The sequence below is a fragment of the Microcaecilia unicolor genome, chromosome 1 (genome assembly GCF_901765095.1).
Source record: "Microcaecilia unicolor chromosome 1, aMicUni1.1, whole genome shotgun sequence".
Classification (NCBI taxonomy): Eukaryota; Metazoa; Chordata; class Amphibia; order Gymnophiona; family Siphonopidae; genus Microcaecilia; species Microcaecilia unicolor.
In genome coordinates, this window is record NC_044031.1 from 387566252 (window position 1) to 387586543 (window position 20292).

Here is a 20292-nt window from a genome sequence, read left to right on the forward strand (position 1 = left end):
ATATGTAATGCACAATGCACACACTGTTAGTTAAAATATTCTTTATGTACAGACCCCAACATATTCCCCCCCCCCCACAAAAATTCCCCAACACCCTTACATATCCCCCAACCCCCTCCACCATTTCCTCCCCCCCAACATACAAACACCCCACCCACCCAACAACCCCCCCAAAATACAAACTGTCACCCCCTCCCCTCCCTCCTCCTCCCCCCTCCCCATCTAGGACGGGTGGCCACGGCCTCTAATCAAGGCCCTCTGTAGCAGGGTAATGAGCAGCAGCAGGACCACCCTAAGTGGGCCCTGCAGCTGCTCATTACTCTGCCGTATGATTCGTAGCTCCTGCAGCACCTGGTTCTGGCCATCTACCAGGTGCTGCAGGAGGCGCACAACAGTCGCAGGGCCAAGGGCTGGAGGTGGCCCAGGGGACCCAGATGATGGCCCAGGGGATGGAGGTGGCCCAGGCGATTGAGCTGCCTGAGGCGATGGAGCTGCCTCAGGGGATGGAGATGGCCGAGGGGAGGGAGATGGCTCAGACGGAGCTGCAGGTGGGGAGGGGTCCTCCAGAATGTCCTCATCAATGATGAGGACCCCCTCCTCCGAGTCCTCCTCCGAGTCCTCCTCCTCTCCCCCTGGTGGGCCTCCTGGCCTGGCTCCTCCTCCTCCAGGTGCCCCTCCTGGCCTGCCTCCTCCTCAGAGTCCTCCTCCTGGCCTGGCTCCTCCTCCTGCAGGTGGCCCTCCTCGTCAGCCTGCTCCTCCTGCTGGTGCTGGAGCCCTGTGTATGTAAACAGAGTATGGATGAGATGAGCACATGCAACATGGCTTGCATAGTGCAGTAGCTGGGTGGCCTGAGCCAGGGGATGGGGAAAGGTGTGAGGAGGCGTGGTCTATACCCATGGGGGACTGAGATGCATCAGATGACATGACAGGATATGTTGGCAGACCACACTCATTGGTGACTAGCATGTTTGCATTGTCAGATGCGACGAGGGTTTGGTGACCTGTTTTTGTTGTTTTTAAGGGGGGGGGGGGCGGTGGGAAGGGTGTTTAGCACATTAATTTTATGTGAGGGAGGCCATGACATCCAGTAAAAGTAGGGCCTCAGGCAGGTCTACCAGGACACACTATCCACCCACCCCAGAAAGGGGGAGACTAAAGTGAGGCATGTCATCTCATTCATCTGGGGGGGGGGGGATGGTCGTTGGAAGTTGCAGCCACAGTCATGGGAGGGCACCTGCAACCTGCATCCTTGATCTGGGACCAATAAATATGTTATTACTTATTAGTTGGCTATTAGCCACATATTGTACAGGACATTTGCATTAATCAATAAATATATTTACAAATCAGTACAGGTGTCCTGTTTTTGAATACTTACGGCGAGCCCTGAGGTGCCGTCGCACTGCCCGGATGAGCTCGGGCCTCTCCTGCCTCACACGGCGGAACCTCCTCCGTAGGGACTTGAGGTCCCGGTGAACGCCGAAGCGTCTGTAAGATATAAGTTTGTAGAGCAGGAGTGAGGGGATGGTCCTTCTTGCCCTCTGCACACACATTCATTTGTTATTCAAATAGCAGAGAGAGGGTCAACACTGTTGGGGGGGAGGGATCATCTCCATTGGTCCAGATTCATAGAAGCCACCTTTTTACAATTTTTGGGGGTGCTACCCCCAATGGAGATCACCCCTCCCTGGATCCATACAAGGCATTTATTCTATATTGGGGGTGTTCAAGCACCCACAGCAGCCACCGAGTTGGCTTCTATGCAGATGATGCCATAGAGGTGGCCATGAGGCCAGAAAGTACCGTTTGTATGCATTATAATTTATGCTTGTAAAACTACTTTATATGTGTTATCATTACCCTGTTATCAAGTATAGTATACGTTTAATTGGTATAATGTTTCCACTATTCCAATGTGTTGTAAGCCACATAGAGCCTGCAAAGAGGGGTGGGAAAATGTGGGGTTCACAGGCAAGAAATAATTAAATAACGAAATACATTATTGTAGGGATGTGGGAATGGTCGTCCTTTCAAGAACATTTTATTAGTGATTGTGTATGTACCCATAGTACTCATTATCCTTGCATGCACACTCCAGTTACTGGTTACATTGATGACGGAGCTGTTATATGTGTAGGTACAGGAGGGGGGGGGGGTGTGGGCCAAACACTTACCTTTCAAGCCTGTCCCTAATGCGGGACCAGGCTCTCATGGCCTGGAGCCTGGGGGGCAGGTGGTGGTGGCTGATAAATAGCCGATGGCGGTGCCTTAGGTATAGCCGCATCAGCAGCAGGCTTTCTTCGTGCCCGAAATGAGGCTCACGTCGGTGCGCCATTTTTTCACATGTTGGAAAACATGTGCCTTATATAGACGTCCTTGCGTGATGGACGTCGTTTCGTGCACAGCGCCATATATGGATGACCATCCCATATATGGCCCTATCAGCACGTGGACGCCGTCGTAAGCATAGACGTCTTTGACGTGCATGTCTGGTTGTTATGCGTGCGGAACTTGCCTTATATAGATGAGTATGAAGCACCCGACCCTTTTCATATATACACAATATGCATATAGCTGCATGCAGTTCCGGACATCCAGAAAGGGCACATATGAGGAATATTCGGTGGAGCAGCATGATCTTTCTGTAGTTGATGCGTATAAACGTTCCTCATATTTTCCCGTACCTGGATGTCCAGAACAGCATGTACTGTGCTTGCGGTACACCTATGTACATTCTTTTACACACTTTCTGATTTGGTCATTTGCACCTGCGATAATTGAACGTGTTAGGACGCCCAATTTAGTCACGCTTATGCGCTCCTCATTTGGTGGTTTTGCTACAGGGATAATCGTTTATCGAAAAACGGCCATACTATTTTCCGATTATACATGCCTGATTTTTGACGTTTTCGTAAGGACGTCCTATTGCGTACTTGGACGCCCTTTCGATTATGCCCCTCCACGCCACACTTTGTATTGTTATTTGAATATTTTTACTGCTGTAATTATGTTTGATTTATTCTTACTGTACACAGCCTTGAGTGAATTCCTTCAAAAAAGTCGCCAATAAATCATAATAAATAAATACATATGATAAGATTACCACCACATTGCAGGGCCAAAAAGACAAGTATGAGAAAAAATGACATCCGGTAATTTGGTAAGCAACTGCATCCTCAGTACTCTTTGAAGGTGCATTATACCTCAGATGAGACTCAGTTTTGTAAGGAATACGCTGATAGATCTAGTGTTCATTTATATGGGGTGGTTCTATATGAGGCTGTTCTCTATGTTATGACAGTATATTAACCATTATGATGCTGCTTAATCTTATATTTGACCTTAACTTCAATGTTATATTTATAGGATAACATATTAAATAGTTTTAACAGGCCTCAATAGCCCAGGGCACCAACTCAGTGGACACACCTGATAAGGCTTTTATCATGTGCCAACAACCTTCTGAAAAAACTACAGAGTGAAATACTTCAAACAATCTGTAGTAAAAAACAGAAAGGTTGTAATGTTAATGTTAATTAAATATTAAACCAAAATGTTAACATAGTCAACAATAATACAGTTTGTTGATATAGTAGTATAAATCAGAAGAGAAAACTGTTAATGTTATCAAGAGAAAAAGTTGCCTAGAAAATTGCAAAACAACTCAACGGTAACTGGAGTACTTAGCTTTAAACCCGGGGGGAAAAAAAACATCCGACGGGAGGCGCCTCCACATGGGTGGTTTTACAAACAGTCAATTTCTTGATCTTTTTAGATTTCTCTCTCGACAGCCGTAGAATTCTCACTGTTTCGTTCCTTCTTCAGGAGAGAATACAAACATCTTCCGTATCCCAGTGGCGTTCCTAGGGTGGCTGACACCCGGGGAGGATCGCCGATGTGCCCCCCCCCGGGTGCAGCGCAACCCCCCCCCCCAGCAAAAGGACCCCCCCGGGTGCATTTTTACCTGCTGGGGGGGGGGGGGGGTGCTGCGCGCCTGTCGGCTTCGCTCGTTCCATGCTCCCTCTGCCCCGGAACAGGAAGTAACCTGTTCCGGGGCAGAGGGAGCATGGAACGAGCGGAGCCGACAGGCGCGCAGCACTCCCCCAGCGGCATGCACCCGGGGTGGACCGCCCCTACCTTGGTACGTCACTGCCGTATCCACTGAGTGTGTCCACTGAGTTGGTACCCTGGGCTATTGAGGCCTCTTTATTAAAACTATTTAATATATAATTATCGATATTAACATAGTCACCTTATAGAGCTATCTAGAGCATATCATTTAGTTTCTCATTTAAGTTTGCTCTTTGCAGATTTGTTAATTTTTTGACAAGTGATATTTATAAGATTGCCATATGGGCGGATGTTTGCATATCATTCTTATAATATGAAAAGTCAGGGTGCAGGGATATTTTGGAGGGTTGCTTTTAGATTTAGTTCTTTGTTTTGACTTTGTTTCTTTCTTATAGATTTGGAGTTCAATGCTTATTGTTGTTCTTTCTTTTATTTACTTTCACTGTTTATTATGAAAAATTCATTCCAGATGACATAACCTATTACAATGCTTTTGGTTGTACATTAATATCTGTTTGTTCTGGAATGATTAATAAAGATAGAATAGTTAAACTAAAGAATTTAATTTTATTTAAGACTAGTTTTCTATAATATTATATCACTTTCTGTACAAGCAGAGTTGGCTTGGTTATTTCATTTAAAATTAAATAAGTTCATTAATTAAAAAAAAAGAAAAGAAAAAAAGAAATTCAGGCACTGTGTTGAACAGGCACATGAAATGAGGTGAGATGCTGACAAACATGACCATACAACTCCACAGAAGAGACTGACTTGGTCTCACATGAGGATGGCTGGCAGAAAGGCGCATGCATGTGCTGTGCACCACCCTCAAATGCTTCCAAAAGTTGCTGGAGAGCAGCTTCTGCACAGTGCTCCATCAGAAGTTGCTGTCCATCAGTGTGTAAATATCACCCTGTTTGTCCTTGGAGAAAAAAATGTTTTATAAAAGTACCTCCATTTGTCTTATTTCCTCACCTATCTGTACTTTAGAGAAAGTTACTAAGGAAAACTGCATTTACTTGTTACAGAGAAGAAACATTTTCTTACCTGGGAGAGACACAGTAATAGAGAGGAGGAATGATAAAGTTAAAAGTAGGAGGAGGGGGCTGAGGAGCAGAAAAGGCCATGTCTAGAGCAGGATAGGAGGAATCAGCTGTTTGGCCTGTCTTGGGAAAAAAAGGCAGCAAAATGAATGCCTGATCAGCATGAAAGGATGAGGAGGAAATTGTCCCCTTACTGATTTAGTGTCTTGGTAAGAAGGAAGAGAAAGTACTTCTTGGTATTTTTTGTGAGACATTTAAAAAATGGAAAGAAGGCATAATGCAAAAGAAGAAAGTTAGGAATTCAACAAATTGCATCAAGATCGCAAACTGAATCCCTGCCCAAGCTTTTAAATAGCTTGCTTTTGCCTCAGTGAAGCTACACCTACCGCCTCTGCATTTCAAATATTACTTGCCTTCTGATATTTTCTGGAGTCGTGATAACATCTGAGCAAGTTTCTGCTGTCGCTCTGCAAGTTCACCACGGCCACTAAAATCAACGCGGAAGAGGGCCATGATGGAGTCTATGATCTGAATCAAAATAAATAAAAATGAAATAATACAAAATACAGATACTGTAACTGGATATACACATCTCAGTGTCTCATATAAAGGCATAAAAATTAAATATGGCCTTGAGTTTGAAAGCAAAGCTTAGCCTATAAGTCTGCTATAGTGCTTTCTGTACTGGTAGAAGAGCTTCAGCATACCCTCTCATTCTATAATCTTCCACATATATTTTCATGCTTAGCATACAAAATTGTGCACACAATTTAATTCCAATTACATGCATGTTAATTAGCAAATTAGCCATTAATTGGTACTAACCAATAATCACCAATAATTGAGTTAATTGGCACGAGTTGGCAGTTAACTACATAACTGCACTTAGTTGGTATTCTAGAAACTTAGCATGGAGAAATCTATAATATGTAACTGCAAGGGAGTGCAGATGTGGGAGGGATATGGATGAGTCAGGGGCATGCCCAACACTTATGCACTAAGATTCTGCAATACTATCAGTTATGCGCACAACTGCAATATTTAGCCATGAACATTTATACCAGCCATTGACATGGCATAAATGGCAGTGCCTAAATGTTGGTGAGTAAATGCAGGCTTACATTAGTATTCTCTAATGGCTGTTAAGCATGCAATTGATGATACAGAATTTGCACTTCAAGTGCATCCTAGCAACTGGTGTTTGCTGCTGCCTGCCATATCTTAGACCATCAGGGTATCCTTTAGGAAGGCCCGTGGGGTGAGGGTCTCTTTGGGAGGGAGGTTTCTTCTGGGGAGAGGGTTTTTAGTAAGGGATGGATGCACTTGGGGAGGGGGGTTCTTCTGGGGAGCCTTTCAGGAGGGGACTGGACATGCTTGGGGGGAGTCTTCAGGGGAGGACTTCAGGAGGAGGACGGATGCCGGGGGGGGGGGGGGGTTATTGGTGGGGGTGAGGGTGCCATGATGGTCAAGTTGCACAAGGCACAATTACAGCTTGCTACAGCTCTGCAAGAACTAGACCACAATCCTCAGCTAGGGAGTCACCACTTGTGTGGCTGTTTGTCCATAAAGAAAGCATAGCTGCTTACCCATAACGGAGAGTGTCCAAGGAAAGCAGAATTCTACAGGCACACAAACCAACCCACCCATTCCAAGATTGAAGATGTCTAAGACACTGACAGGCTGATACTCAAAAGTCATCATTAACAGCCGCGTGAGTTTATAGCCACAGTTGAACTTAATGAATGTAGAAAATCGATCAATGCTCAAAGGAACTCGCATACAAACAGGATACATGGAAAGTCTGGGTGCAGTTTGGTAGGGGAAAGTCCCTAGCGCATGCACAGAAAAGTCTCACGGTATGTGTTGATGTTGACTGCATGCCCCAGAAAAAAAAAAAAGCAGAAATAGCAACTGCGTCACAAGCGTCTATTGTAAAATCTTGGCGTATGGTACTCAAGCACAGTAAAGTGTCGCAAATCTGCTTTAGAAGCCTAGCACTTTTGCTATACCAGCCTCTTTGCTGTTCACATCAACTGTGTTAGCTTTTGTGTCAGTGTTTGTCTGCGTGGATCACGGTACTCCCTCAGTCTGTAATGCTGTACTGTTTTTTGTTTTTCACCTTTTTTTCCCATTATATTCTATTTTTTCGATAAGTATGTAAATACTTTTGAGGGTGGGTGTTTTTTTGTTTTTTTTACTGCTTTGTCATGTTGTGTAATGTTTGCAGCTAATACTTTTTTCCTTAAGTGCCAAGAGGCAAGGAGGAGGACATGCAGCACAGTTAGCCCCACATGGATGAGGACATGCTGCAGAATGGAAAACCAAAATAAAAGTGTGTCCCCAAATTCAGCGAGGATAGTAACATAGTAGATGACGACAGAAAAAGACCTGCATGGTCCATCCAGTCTGCCCAACAAGATAAACTCATGTGCTACATTTTGTGTATACCTTACCTTGATTTGTATCTGCCATTTTCAGGGAACATAGCGTAGAAGTTTTGCCCAGCATTAGCCCTGCCTCCCAACCACCAGCCCCGCCTCTCCCCACCGGCTCTGCCACTCAATCTCGGCTAAGCTTCTGAGGATCCCTTCCTTCTCAACAGGATTCCTTTATGTTTATCCCATGCATGTTTGAATTCCGTTACCGTTTTTATCTCCACCACCTTCCGCGGGAAGGCATTCCAAGTATCCACCACTCTCTCCGTGGAAAAATACTTCCTGACATTTTTCTTGAGTCTGCTCCCCTTCAATCTCATTTCATGTCCTCTTGTTCTACCGCCTTCCCATTTCTGGAAAAGGTTCGTTTGCAGATTAATACCTTTCAAATATTTGAACATCTGTATCATACCACCCCTGTTTCTCCTTTCCTCCAGGGTATACATGTTCAGGTCAGCAAGTCTCTCCTCATACGTCTTGTAACGCAAATCCCATACCATTCTCGTAGCTTTTCTTTGCACCGCTTCAATTCTTTTTAAATCTTTAGCAAGATACGGCCTCCAAAACTGAACACAATACTCCAGGTGGGGCCTCACCAACAACTTATACAGGGGCATCAACACCTACTTTCTTCTGCGGGCATGAGCTTGAAGTCCTGGTGCATCACGTCTCCAATGATTTTAAAGGTTTTTTTTATTTAAGTCACTAACAGTCAGAGACTCCTCATTTGGAGGCAGATAGCTGCGGATATCAGTGCGTTTGGTGTAAAAAAAGAACACTGTGGAGCAGTGCAAACACCAGTGGCTTCCATGTTGTCCAAGCATGGAAGGAGTACTGGGGAGGGGACCCCCGATGTTTGATGCTTACCCCGTTGAGGAGTGCATTATAGCCACCATATGGCATGAGACAGTTTCAGGGCTGCATGGTGGCTTGGATACGTCAGAGGTGCTCACCAATGGAGAGAATGGTGAATTGGGTTTGCTTTTTGCGAGGGGGTGTGTTTCGGTAATGATAAAACTGTGTGATTCATATTGAGGGGCATAATCGAACAGAAACGCTTATCTCCATGGGCGTTTATCTCCGAGAATGGGTCCGTGAAGGGGCGGGCCGAACCAAATTTTCGAAAAAAATGGACGTTTTTGAGCTGGGCGTTTGTTTTTTTTAGCGATAATGGAAACTAAAAACGCCCAGCTCAAAAACGTCCTAATCCGAGCCATTTGGTCGTGGGAGGGGCCAGGATTGGTAGTACACTGGCCCCCCTGATATGCCAGGACACCAACTGGGCACCCTAGGTCAGTGCGGTGGACTTCAGAAAAAGCTCCCACATGCATAGCTCCCTTACCACGGGTGCTGAGCTCCCAAACCCCCTCCCCAAAAACCCACAAATGTACACTACCATAGCTCTTAGGGGTGAAGGGGGCACCTACTTGTAGGTATAGTGGGTTTTGGAGGCCTCCCATTTACCAGCACAAAAGTTACAGGTGGGGGGTGGGGGATGGGCCTGGGGCCACCTGGCTGAAGTGCACTGCGGTACCCACTAAAAGTGCTCCAGGGACCTGATAACACGCAGGCCTCTAGGACTGGTTGCTGCTATACAACATTGGCACACCAGTTGACACCTGAAGACTAATCTCTCCGAAAACGTCCTTTATTGGAATAACTGCCGTTACTCACAGTTAACTGCAGATCAGAGGTTGTGCCCCACTGGCAACGAGTCTCCCTGGTACTGAGATGAGCAGTAGGTCAGAGCTGGCAGAATGCTGTACAATGCCCTCTTTCAGCCACATTCAAGGGAAGAACTAAGTTGTCTAATGTAGCTAACACAGGAAAGGGAACTAAAACTGGTTTACAAAAATGGCCACTACCGCATGGACTACAACAGGAAACACAACAGGGCACACTCTGACCCAGTAGGCAGGGGGAAAAGCACCATGGGAGAAGAGCCTACCAACTACCAACATCGTGAGACTGTAACACAAGCTAATGAAATCACGGAGCCCAATACCCTACACCCACCACAATGCAATGCTGATGTGACCCTGTACTGCACCCGAGAGCCACATTTGACCCAGGGAAAGGCTGTGACAGGATCGAACACATTCTGCTGTCATGGAGGTGGGTACGGCATTTGAGGCTGGCATACAGGCTGGAAAAAAAGTTTTTAAAGTGGGGTTTTTTTGGTGGGAGGGGGTTAGTGACCACTGGGGGAGTCCGGGGAGGTCATCCCCGATTCCCTCCAGTGGTCATCTGGGCAGTTGGAGCTGATAACCACGCCCCAGTTCCGCCTCCACCACGCCTCCGACACGCCCCCGTCAACTTTATTCGTTCCCGCGACGGAGTGCAGTTGGAAACGCCCAAAATTGGCTTTCGATTATACCGATTTGGGTGCCTTTGCGAGACAAACGTCTATCTCCCGATTTAGGTCGTACTATAGGCGTTTTTCTCTTTCGAAAATAAGCTGGATAGTCTTGTGTTTTATCCATAGGGATTGATCCTCCAGAGGGCACTTCCACAGGGGTGCCAGAAGCAGAGGCCCCCTGTGGCACTGGGAAAGACAGAGAAGATGGTGAGTTAAGTGGGTGCAGTATGCTTAGAATGGGGGGTAGAGAGTAGTTGTGGAATGTTATTGTTATTGTGTTTTTTCCCTATTTTATTGGCTTTGGAGTGGGGACCCTATCACCCACTGTCCAGGAAGCTGAGGATGAGGAAGACAGTGACTCTTACCCTCACCTGGTTGTCCCCCCCCCACAGGGCCTTGTGGCTGAGGCACAACTAAATCCCCCAGGGAAAGGGGCAGAATTGCTTGGAGTGCCTCAGGCTGAGTTGAGCCAGATGTGGGAACAGCAGGATGAATGGAATGCTGGCATCCGCAAACTACTGGCACAGGTTGTTGAGGGGGTGCAGCTTGCAACAGAGTCAATGCGTCTTGCATCTGATGAGCTGTGCCAGCAAATGTGGCTTGCGGCTGGTGTTCTCTGCCAGCAGATGCAGCTTGAGGTTGAGGCGATGTTGCAGGAGCTGCAGGAGACGAAACAAGCTGAAAAGCATTTCCAGGAGCAATAGAGGCAATCTCAGATGCTCTTTCTGGGACTGTAGCTCTCAGACAGATCAGTGCAGTGGGTACAGTGGGTAGGTTGTCGCATGTCTTTCTCCATAAGTACATAAGTAATGCCACACTGGAAAAAGACCAAGGGTCCATCGAGCCCAGCATCCTGTCCACGACAGCGGCCAATCCAGGCCAAGGGCACCTGGTAAGTTTCCCAAACGTACATTCTATACATGTTATTCCTGGAATTGTGGATTTTTCCCAAGTCCATTTAGTAGCGGTTTATGGACTTGTCCTTTAGGAAACCGTCTAACCCCCTTTTAAACTCTGCCAAGCAAACCGCCTTCACCAAGTTCTCTGGCAACAAATTCCAGAGTTTAATTACGCGTTGGGTGAAGAAAAATTTTCTCCGATTTGTTTTAAATTTACTACACTGTAGTTTCATCGCATGCCCCCTAGTCCTAGTATTTTTGGAAAGCGTGAACAGACGCTTCACATCCACCTGTTCCACTCCACTCATTATTTTATATACCTCTATCATGTCTCCCCTCAGCCGTCTCTTCTCCAAGCTGAAAAGCCCTAGCCTCCTTAGTCTTTGTTCATAGGGAAGTCGTCCCATCCCCGCTATCATTTTAGTCGCCCTTCGCTGCACCTTTTCCAATTCCACTATATCTTTCTTAAGATGCGGCGACCAGAATTGAACACAATATTCAAGGTGCGGTCGCACCATGGAGCGATATAGCGAATGATACATACCTGTAGCAGGTGTTCTCCGAGGACAGCAGGCTGATTGTTCTCACGACTGGGTTGACGTCCACGGCAGCCCCCACCAACCGGAACAAAAACTTTGCGGGCGGTCCCGCACGCAGGGCACGCCCACCACGCATGCGCGGCCGTCTTCCCGCCCGTACGCGACCGTTCCCGCTCAGTTGAATGACAAGCAAAGGAATGAGGAAAAAAACGCAATTCCAAAGGGGAGGAGGGAGGGTAGATGAGAACAATCAGCCTGCTGTCCTCGGAGAACACCTGCTACAGGTATGTATCATTCGCTTTCTCCGAGGACAAGCAGGCTGCTTGTTCTCACGACTTGGGTATCCTTAGCTCTCAGGCTCACTCAAAACAAGAACCCAGGTCAATTGAACCTCGCAACGGCGAGGGCATAACGGAAATTGACCTACGAAGAACAACTAACTGAGAGTGCAGCCTGAACAGAACAAAATCGGGTCCTGGAGGGTGGCGTTGGATTCAAACTCCAAACAGATTCTGCAGCACCGACTGCCCGAACCGACTGTCGCATCGGGTATCCTGCTGGAGGCAGTAATGTGATGTGAATGTGTGGACAGATGACCACGTCGCAGCCTTGCAAATCTCTTCAATAGTGGCTGACTTCAAGTGGGCCACTGACGCTGCCATGGCTCTAACACTATGAGCCGTGACATGACCCTCAAGAGCCAGCCCAGCATGGGCATAAGTGAAGGAAATGCAATCTGCTAGCCAATTGGAGATGGTGCGTTTCCCGACAGCGACCCCTTTCCTGTTGGGGTCGTAAGAAATAAACAATTGGGCGGACTGTCTGTGGGGATGTGTCTGCTCCAGATAGAAGGCCAACGCTCGCTTGCAGTCCAATGTGTGCAACTGACGTTCAGCAGGGCGGGTATGTGGTCTGGGAAAGAATGTTGGCAAGACAATTGACTGGTTAAGATGGAACTCTGACACCACCTTTGGCAGGAACTTAGGGTGAGTGCGGAGTACTACTCTGTTATGATGAAATTTGGTATAAGGAGCATGAGCTACCAAGGCTTGCAGCTCACTGACTCTACGAGCTGAAGTAACTGCCACCAAGAAAATGACCTTCCAGGTCAAGTACTTCAGATGGCAGGAATTCAGTGGCTCAAAAGGAGGTTTCAACAGCTGGGTGAGGACAACGTTGAGATCCCATGACACTGCAGGAGGCTTGACAGGGGGCCTTGACAAAAGCAAGCCTCTCATGAATCGAACGACTAAAGGCTCTCCAGAGATGGCTTTACCCTCTACACGATAATGGTAAGCACTAATTGCACTAAGGTGATTCCTTACTGAGTTGGTCTTGAGACCAGACTCTGATAAGTGCTGAAGGTATTCAAGCAGGTTTTGTGCAGGACAAGAGCGAGGTTCTAGGGCCTTGCTCTCACACCAAACGACAAACCTCCTCTACTTAAAAAAGTAACTCTTTTTAGTGGAATCCTTTCTAGAGGCAAGCAAGACGCGGGAGACACCCTCAGACAGACCCAACGAAGCAAAGTCTACGCCCTCAACATCCAGGCCGTGAGAGCCAGAGACTGAAGGTTGGGGTGCAGAAGCGCTCCGTTGTTCTGCGAAATGAGGGTCGGAAAACACTCCAATCTCCACGGTTCTTCGGAGGGAACCAGATCTGACGGGGCCAAAAAGGCGCTATCAGAATCATGGTGCCGTGGTCTTGCTTGAGCTTCAGTAAGGTCTTCCCCACCAAAGGTATGGGAGGATAAGCATACAGGAGGCCGGTCCCCCAATGGAGGAGAAAGGCATCCGACGCTAGTCTGCCGTGTGCCTGTAGTCTGGAACAGATCAGAGGCAGCTTGTGGTTGGTCTGAGAGGCGAAAAGGTCCACCGAGGGAGTGCCCCACTCTCGGAAGATCTTGCATACCACTCTGGAATGGAGCGACCACTCGTGCGGTTGCATGACTCTGCTCAGTCTGTCGGCCAGACTGTTGTTTACGCCTGCCAGGTATGTGGCTTGAAGAAGCATGCCGAACTGGCAGGCCCAACGCCATATCCCGACGGCTTCCTGACACAGGGGGCGAAATCCGGTGCCCCCCTGCTTGTTGATGTAATACATTGCAACCTGATTGTCTGTCCGAATTTGGATAATTTGATAGGACAGCCGATCTCTGAAGGCCTTCAGTGCGTTCCAGACCGCTCGGAGCTCCAGGAGGTTGATCTGAAGATCCTGTTCCTGGAGGGACCACAGTCCCTGGGTGTGAAGCCCATCGACATGAGCTCCCCACCCCAGGCGAGATGCATCCATTGTCAGCACCTTCGTGGGCTGCGGAATTTGGAATGGACGTCCCAGGGTCAAATTGGTCCGAAGTGTCCACCAGTGCAGCGAATTGCGGCAACTGAGGGACAGGCGGATGACATCTTCTAGATTCCCGGTGGCTTGGCACCACTGGGAAGCTAGGGTCCATTGAGCAGATCTCATGTGAAGACGAGCCATGGGAGTCACATGAACTGTAGAGGCCATATGACCCAGGAGTCTCAACATCTGCCGAGCTGTGACCTGCTGAGACGCTCTGGTCTGGGAAGCGAGGGACAGGAGGTTGTGGGCCCTCGCCTTGGGAAGAAAGGCCTGAGCCGTCTGTGAATTCAGCAGAGCTCCTATGAATACCAGAGATTGGACTGGTTGGAGATTGGACTTTGGGTAATTTATCACAAACCCCAGCAGCTCCAGGAGGTGAACAGTGCACTGCATGGACCGGAGAGCCCCTGCCTCCGAGGTGTTCTTGACCAGCCAATCGTCGAGATATGGGAACACGTGCACTCCCAGTTTGCGACCACCACGAGGCACTTCGTGAACACCCGTGGGGCAGAGGTGAGCCCAAAGGGCAGCACACAATACTGAAAGTGCCATGTCCCCAGGCGGAATCTGAGATACTGTCTGTGGGCTGGCAGTATCGGGATGTGAGTATAAGCGTCCTTTAAATCCAGGGAACATAGCCAATCGTCTTTCTGAATCATTGGTAGAAGGGTGCCTAAGGAAAGTATCCTGAACTTCTCTTTGATCAGGTATTTGTTCAGGCCTCTCAGGTCTAGGATGGGACGCATCCCCCCTGTTTTCTTTTCCACAAGGAAGTACCTGGAATAGAATCCCTGCCCTTCCTGCCCTGGTGGCACGGGCTCGACCGCATTGGCGCTGAGAAGGGCGGAGAGTTCCTCTGCAAGTACCTGCTTGTGATGGGAGCTGAAGGATTGGGCTCCCGGTGGGCAATTTGGTGGAGTGGAGGCCAAATTCAGGGCGTATCCGCACCACACTATTTGGAGAACCCACTGGTCGGAGGTTATCAGAGGCCACCTTTGGTGAAAAACTTTCAACCTCCCCCCGACCGGCGGATCGTCAGGTACGGACACTTTGATGGCGGCTATGTTCCCATGGATCCAGTCAAAAGCCCGTCCACGGCTTTTGCTGTGGAGGCGCAGGGGGCTGCTTAGGCGCACGCTGTTGACGGGAACGAGCGCACTGGGACTGTCCCTGTGCCTGAGGAGGCCTTCGAGCCGGCTGGGTGTACCTACGCTTGTTGTAGGCGTAGGGTGCAGCCTGCCTGGCCCGGGAAAAACGTCCACCTGCTGAGGTGGATGCTGAAGGCGCCCAGTGGGAGAGCTTGTCGAGAGCGGTTTCCCGCTGGTGTAGTTGGTCCACCAACTGCTCGACCTTCTCGCCAAAGATATTATCCCCCCGGCAAGGGACATCCGTCAGTCGTTGCTGGGTGCGGTTGTCCAGGTTAGAGGCACGCAGCCAGGAGAGTCTGCGCATCACTATACCTTGGGCCGCAGCTCGAGATGCCACATCACAGGTGTCATAGATACCCCTGGACAGGAACTTTCTGCACGCCTTCAGCTGCCTGACCACCTCCTGAAAAGGCCTGGACTGCTCCGGAGGGAGCTTGTCGACTAGGTCCGCCAGTTGCTTCACATTGTTCCGCATGTGAATGCTCGTGTAGAGCTGGTACGACTGGATGCGGGTCACGAGCATGGAAGATAGGTAGGCCTTCCTCCCAAACGAGTCCAGAGTGCGAGACTCCCGCCCCAGGGGCGCCGAGGCGGTATCCTTCGAACTCCGTGCCCTCTTGAGAGCAGAGTCCACGACCGCCGAGTCATGAGGCAATTGGGGCCGCATCAACTCTGGGTCAGAGTGGATTCTGTATTGGGACTCCGCTTTCTTGGGGATGGTGGGGTTAGATAAGGGCTTCAGCCAGTTCCAAAGCAGTGTTTCTTTGAGGACATTGTGCAACGGCACCGTGGAAGACTCTCTAGGTGGTGATGGATAGTCGAGGACCTTGAGCATCTCAGCCTTCCGCTCATCCACAGAGACCACGGGGAAGGGAATGCAAATAGACATATCCCTAACGAAGGAGAGGCTCTCAGGGGGCGAGAGCTTCCTCTCCGGTGAAGGAGTGGGGTCGGAGGGAAGGCCCTCAGACTCCTCTGAGGAGAAATATCTGGGGTCCTCCTCCTCCCCCCATGAGGCCTCTTCCTCGGTGTCGGACATGAGCTCTTGCAGCTCAGACCTGAACTGGGCCCGTCTCGACTGCGAGGAACCATGTCCTCAATGGTGGCGTCGAGCGGTGGACTCCCGTGCCGGTGGGGATGAAGCTTCCTCCATCGACGTCGACGGGGATTCCACCTGCGTGGCTGTCGACACCGGCACCGCAAGCGGCGTCGGAGGCCTCTGCATCGGGCTAGAGCACGCCGGCACCTCCATCAACGGCGCCGGGGGCGCAAGCACCCCCGGTGCCGGCAAAGCCTGGCGCATCAGCCCTTCCAGAATCCCTGGAAGGATGGCTCGGAGGCACTCATCAAGGCCCGCTGTCGGGAAAGGCAGGGGGGCCAGTGCGGGTGCCGGAAGCTGCTCGGGTCCAGGAGACGGTACTGAAGCACCCATGGACTGACGCAGCGACACCTCTTCGACCGAGGGGGACCTCTCCTCTCGGCACTGCCGGTTCCTCGGCGTCGAGTCATCTCTGGAGACGCCGGAACTGGTAGGCCCGTGCGCTGTGGGCGACCGATGACGATGTTTTTTAGTCTTCTTTCAGTGCCCATCACCGGCGCTCGGTGGCAGAGATGAAGAGGAGGTAGAACCCCCCCGGCCTCGAGGGATCGGGTCTGACAGGGTTCGGTCCCGATGGCCCTGGGTAGAGGGAGTGGCCGGGGCCGACTGCCCGTGCGGTCGCTCACCAACACCGTTGCCGGTGGTCCGGCAGGCCAACGGTACCTGTGCTCCTGGGGTCGGTGCTATCGTCGGTGCCGATTTCGCCGACATTGGTACCGGTACCGAAGATCCGGCCGTCGACACCGATGCTGTCGACGTCGAAGGGCCGGCGCAAGTTCCAAAAAGACGGTCCCGAAGAACTTGCCTCGCCACCTGTGTCCGCTTCCGCAAGCCGAGACACAAGGTGCACATCTTGGTATTATGCTCCGGCCCAAGGCACTGGAGGCACCAAGCGTGGGTATCGGTTTGCGAGATCTGCCGGCCGCACCGACCACACTTTTTGAATCTGCTCGGGAACTTCGAGGACATCGACGGAAAAATCGCGTCGGCGAAGTCAAAGTCGTCGATGGTGGTGGTGAAAAGCACACCCGAAAAAGAAACGACCGCGCGGCCACAACGAGGCGCCCCCACGGTTAAAGACGACGAGGGGCCAAACTAACTTCTTTTTTTTTTTTTAACACGGAAAATAAAGAAAAGAAGCGCGAACGCGCACGAAAAGAGAAAAAAGCTCGCGGCTAGGCCGCAATCCGGTTTCCGGGGCTGACAGAGAGAGAGACAATAACACGTCTCTCTCCAGCGCGGAATCGAAAAAAACTGAGCGGGAACGGTCGCGCATGGGCGGGAAGACGGCCGCGCATGCGTGGTGGGTGTGCCCTGCGTGCGGGACCGCCTGCGAAGTTTTTGTTCCAGTTGGTGGGGGCTGCCGTGGACGTCAACCCAGTCGTGAGAACAAGCAGCCTGCTTGTCCTCGGAGAAAACGGCATTATAACATCCTCACACCTGTTTTCCATACCTTTCCTAATAATACCCAACATTCTATTCGCTTTCCGAGCCGCAGCAGCACACTGAGCAGACGGTTTCAGTGTATTATCGACGACGACACCCAGATCCCTTTCTTGGTCCCTAACGTGGAACCTTGCATGACGTAGTGTGAGAAGGTATGAGGCTGTCCTATATGGTGTAGGCCACTAGAGGGTGCTAGAAATAGATGGAGGTTGCTAGGATCCGGGAGAGCCCTGGGAGGTCCACAGGTGTAGGAGATTATGGGCTGGGTCCTGGATAGCTAATTAACCACTTTATACCCCACCTGAGTTGTGAAAGGAGGGGGAAGTGAGCTAGCAGCAGAAGAAGGGAGAGCCCCTGAAAGATACTGGCTAACCTTATGGACTTGGGGTGGACTGGGTGTCCAAAGGAGATCAGCAGGCTGAAAGTCCTGGGGTTAGAAGTCCCTAAAGCATTAGTGTTTGACTGTGTGTCCTCAGTAGTTATAGGAACTGTGTGTTCCGTGGAGGGCCTGTGTGTCCGAAGAAGAAAAGACTGTGTGTCTAGAACTGTGTGTTCAAAGGAGAGACTGTGTGTCTAAAGTACTGAGAGAAGCAGGCTGCAAAGCCTGGGGTTGAGAGTCCCCAAAGTATTGGTATAGTACTGAGCCCCTGTATCTGTGTGGGGAGGCTCAATGTGAAGATCTATGAAAGCATAAAGTGTTAAGCTAGAAGAAGTGTGCCCAGGGGCTGGAATAAAGAGTTGCCTGAGAAATATGCAGTTGGTGAGACCTGCTTAATTTGCTGAGTGGAAACCAGGTCACCCTGAGTGAGAAGGGCTAGCACACTAATCTGCATATGATTTGCATATTGAGAACCAGGTCACCCTGCGTGAGAAGTGGGATATCACAGTAGCTATAATTCGGGTTCTTTTTTTTCCCACATGCATCACCTTGCACTTGCTCACATTAAACGTCATCTGTCATTTAGCCGCCCAGTCTCGTAAGGTCCTTCTGTAATTTTTCACAATCCTGTCGCGAGTTAACGACTTTGAATAACTTTGTGACATCAGCAAATTTAATTACCTCGCTAGTTACTCCCATCTCTAAATCATTTATAAATATATTAAAAAGCAGCGGTCCTAGCACAGACCCCTGAGGAACCCCACTAACTACCCTTCTCCATTGTGAATACTGCCCATTTAACCCCCTCTCTGTTTCCTATCCTTCAACCAGTTTTTAATCCACAATAGGAGTTTTCCTCCTTTCCCATGACCCTCCAATTTCCTCTGTAGCCTTTCATGAGGTACCTTGTCAAACGCCTTTTGAAAATCCAGATACACAATATCAACCTGTCCTATGCTGTTTGTCACATGCCATATCCACCTTTGTTTTCTTCTTTCCACAGCAAGCCATACTGGTCATCCTTCTGCCTCCCCCCCCCCCCCCCCCCCATATGGTAAGTATCTTCTACATTCAATATGTATAACCCCTCCCCCTGCTGATTATATGCACCTCTGTCTACCTTTTGTGTGCCCAGGACTCCAAGATAGTTTACCAGTTTTCTCCTTGCCTTGACAGGTCCCTGTCTCACCCTACCTTTCTGTAGGGACATACAATAAGTTATTCATGCCATACTTTCACCTGTTGTGTATTGCATGTTGAAGGTCCCCTCCCCACATGCTATCTCTATTTTCACCCTCACAGGCATCTCCATGGCTACTGTACCCACTTCCACCTGTCCCTGCTCCCCCCTGCCTGATGCAGGTAAGGTGCCTTTGGATTGCTCCACCAGCTGCTTGTTACATGCACCCTGAATGGTTTCTTTTTTTACTCCCCCCCTCCCCCCCCCCCCCCCCCCCCCACATTTCATTTGCCACTATTCATGATTTCTTTTTTCTTTTCAGCACTAGCAGACAGTAATGGAGAGTTGAAGATCACTGGCTAAAGATTTTTTTTTGTTTCAATTTTGTTCTGTGGGTTTTTTATATGGAGTGGGGCACTTTTGAGATGTTTGCATATTAATATACAGTAGCACTTTTGTATTTCTACTGTTTCATATGATTTTTAAATGTACTGGACAGTTTGCAAATCAGTTAAATTTGTTTATCCATTCTATTTCTTTTTTAAATAAACATTTCTAGTGCTATCAAAACTCTATTTTTAAGATGTTAACAAAGAAACAGACTATACTTGGGGGGGGGGGGGGTATTTACAATAGGTAGAGGAGGAATAAAATTTAAAATGTTCTTTTTGGGGAAGCAGTACCTACGAGAAGGGGAAGATTATGTACATACTAGGATAAAAGGCACGTTTCTGAAACCAATGAAACGGGCGCTAGCAAGGTATAGCCTTTCTGCAATTAATGTTTTGAAAGGGATTGTTAGGCTAAATGTGTTCTCACCCTCCCTCCTTCCGAGTTGCAGGGCCGTGTCCCCCCTCCCTGCCTCCCTCCGTCCGAGTTCCAGGGTCTCCCCTCCCTCCAAATTCCAGGGTTCCCCCTCCGTCTAAGTAACAGGGTCCCCCTTCCCTCCCTCCAAGTTCCAGGGTCCCTCTTCCTTCCAAGTTCCAGGGTCCCCCTTCCCTCCAAGTTCCAGGGTCCTCCCTCCTTCCCTCCCTCCAACTTCCAGGGTTCCCCTTCCCTCCCTCCAAGTTCCAGGGTCCTCCCCGCCTCCCTCCGAGTTCCAGCAGCTGCTGATACTCCTTACTTTTTTCATGTCCATCGTTCTCAGAGGTCTGTGATGCGTGTGACGTTATGTTTCGTTGCATAGTGACGGGAGAACGATGCGATTCAGTGAGTGTCAGTGCTCCGCCCTCGATGTCATCACGTTGTGACGCGAGGGCGGGGCAGACACTCATGGGGAAAAAGCAATCTACACAACTACATCTTCCGGTTTCAGGTTTCTGGCTTCATTAGAAAGTTGGAGATTCGTTTT

At 49.4% G+C, this 20292-nt stretch overlaps 1 protein-coding gene across 1 annotated transcript in view; it reads right to left on the reverse strand.

Moving 5' to 3' along the window:
* DMC1 (DNA meiotic recombinase 1) overlaps positions 1–20292 on the reverse strand; it is a 506546-nt gene that overhangs the window by 125071 nt on the left and 361183 nt on the right. The window contains exon 11 of the mRNA XM_030210749.1: positions 5528–5642. Coding sequence (XP_030066609.1) covers positions 5528–5642 — 115 coding nt within the window. The remainder of the gene's footprint in view (positions 1–5527; positions 5643–20292) is intronic.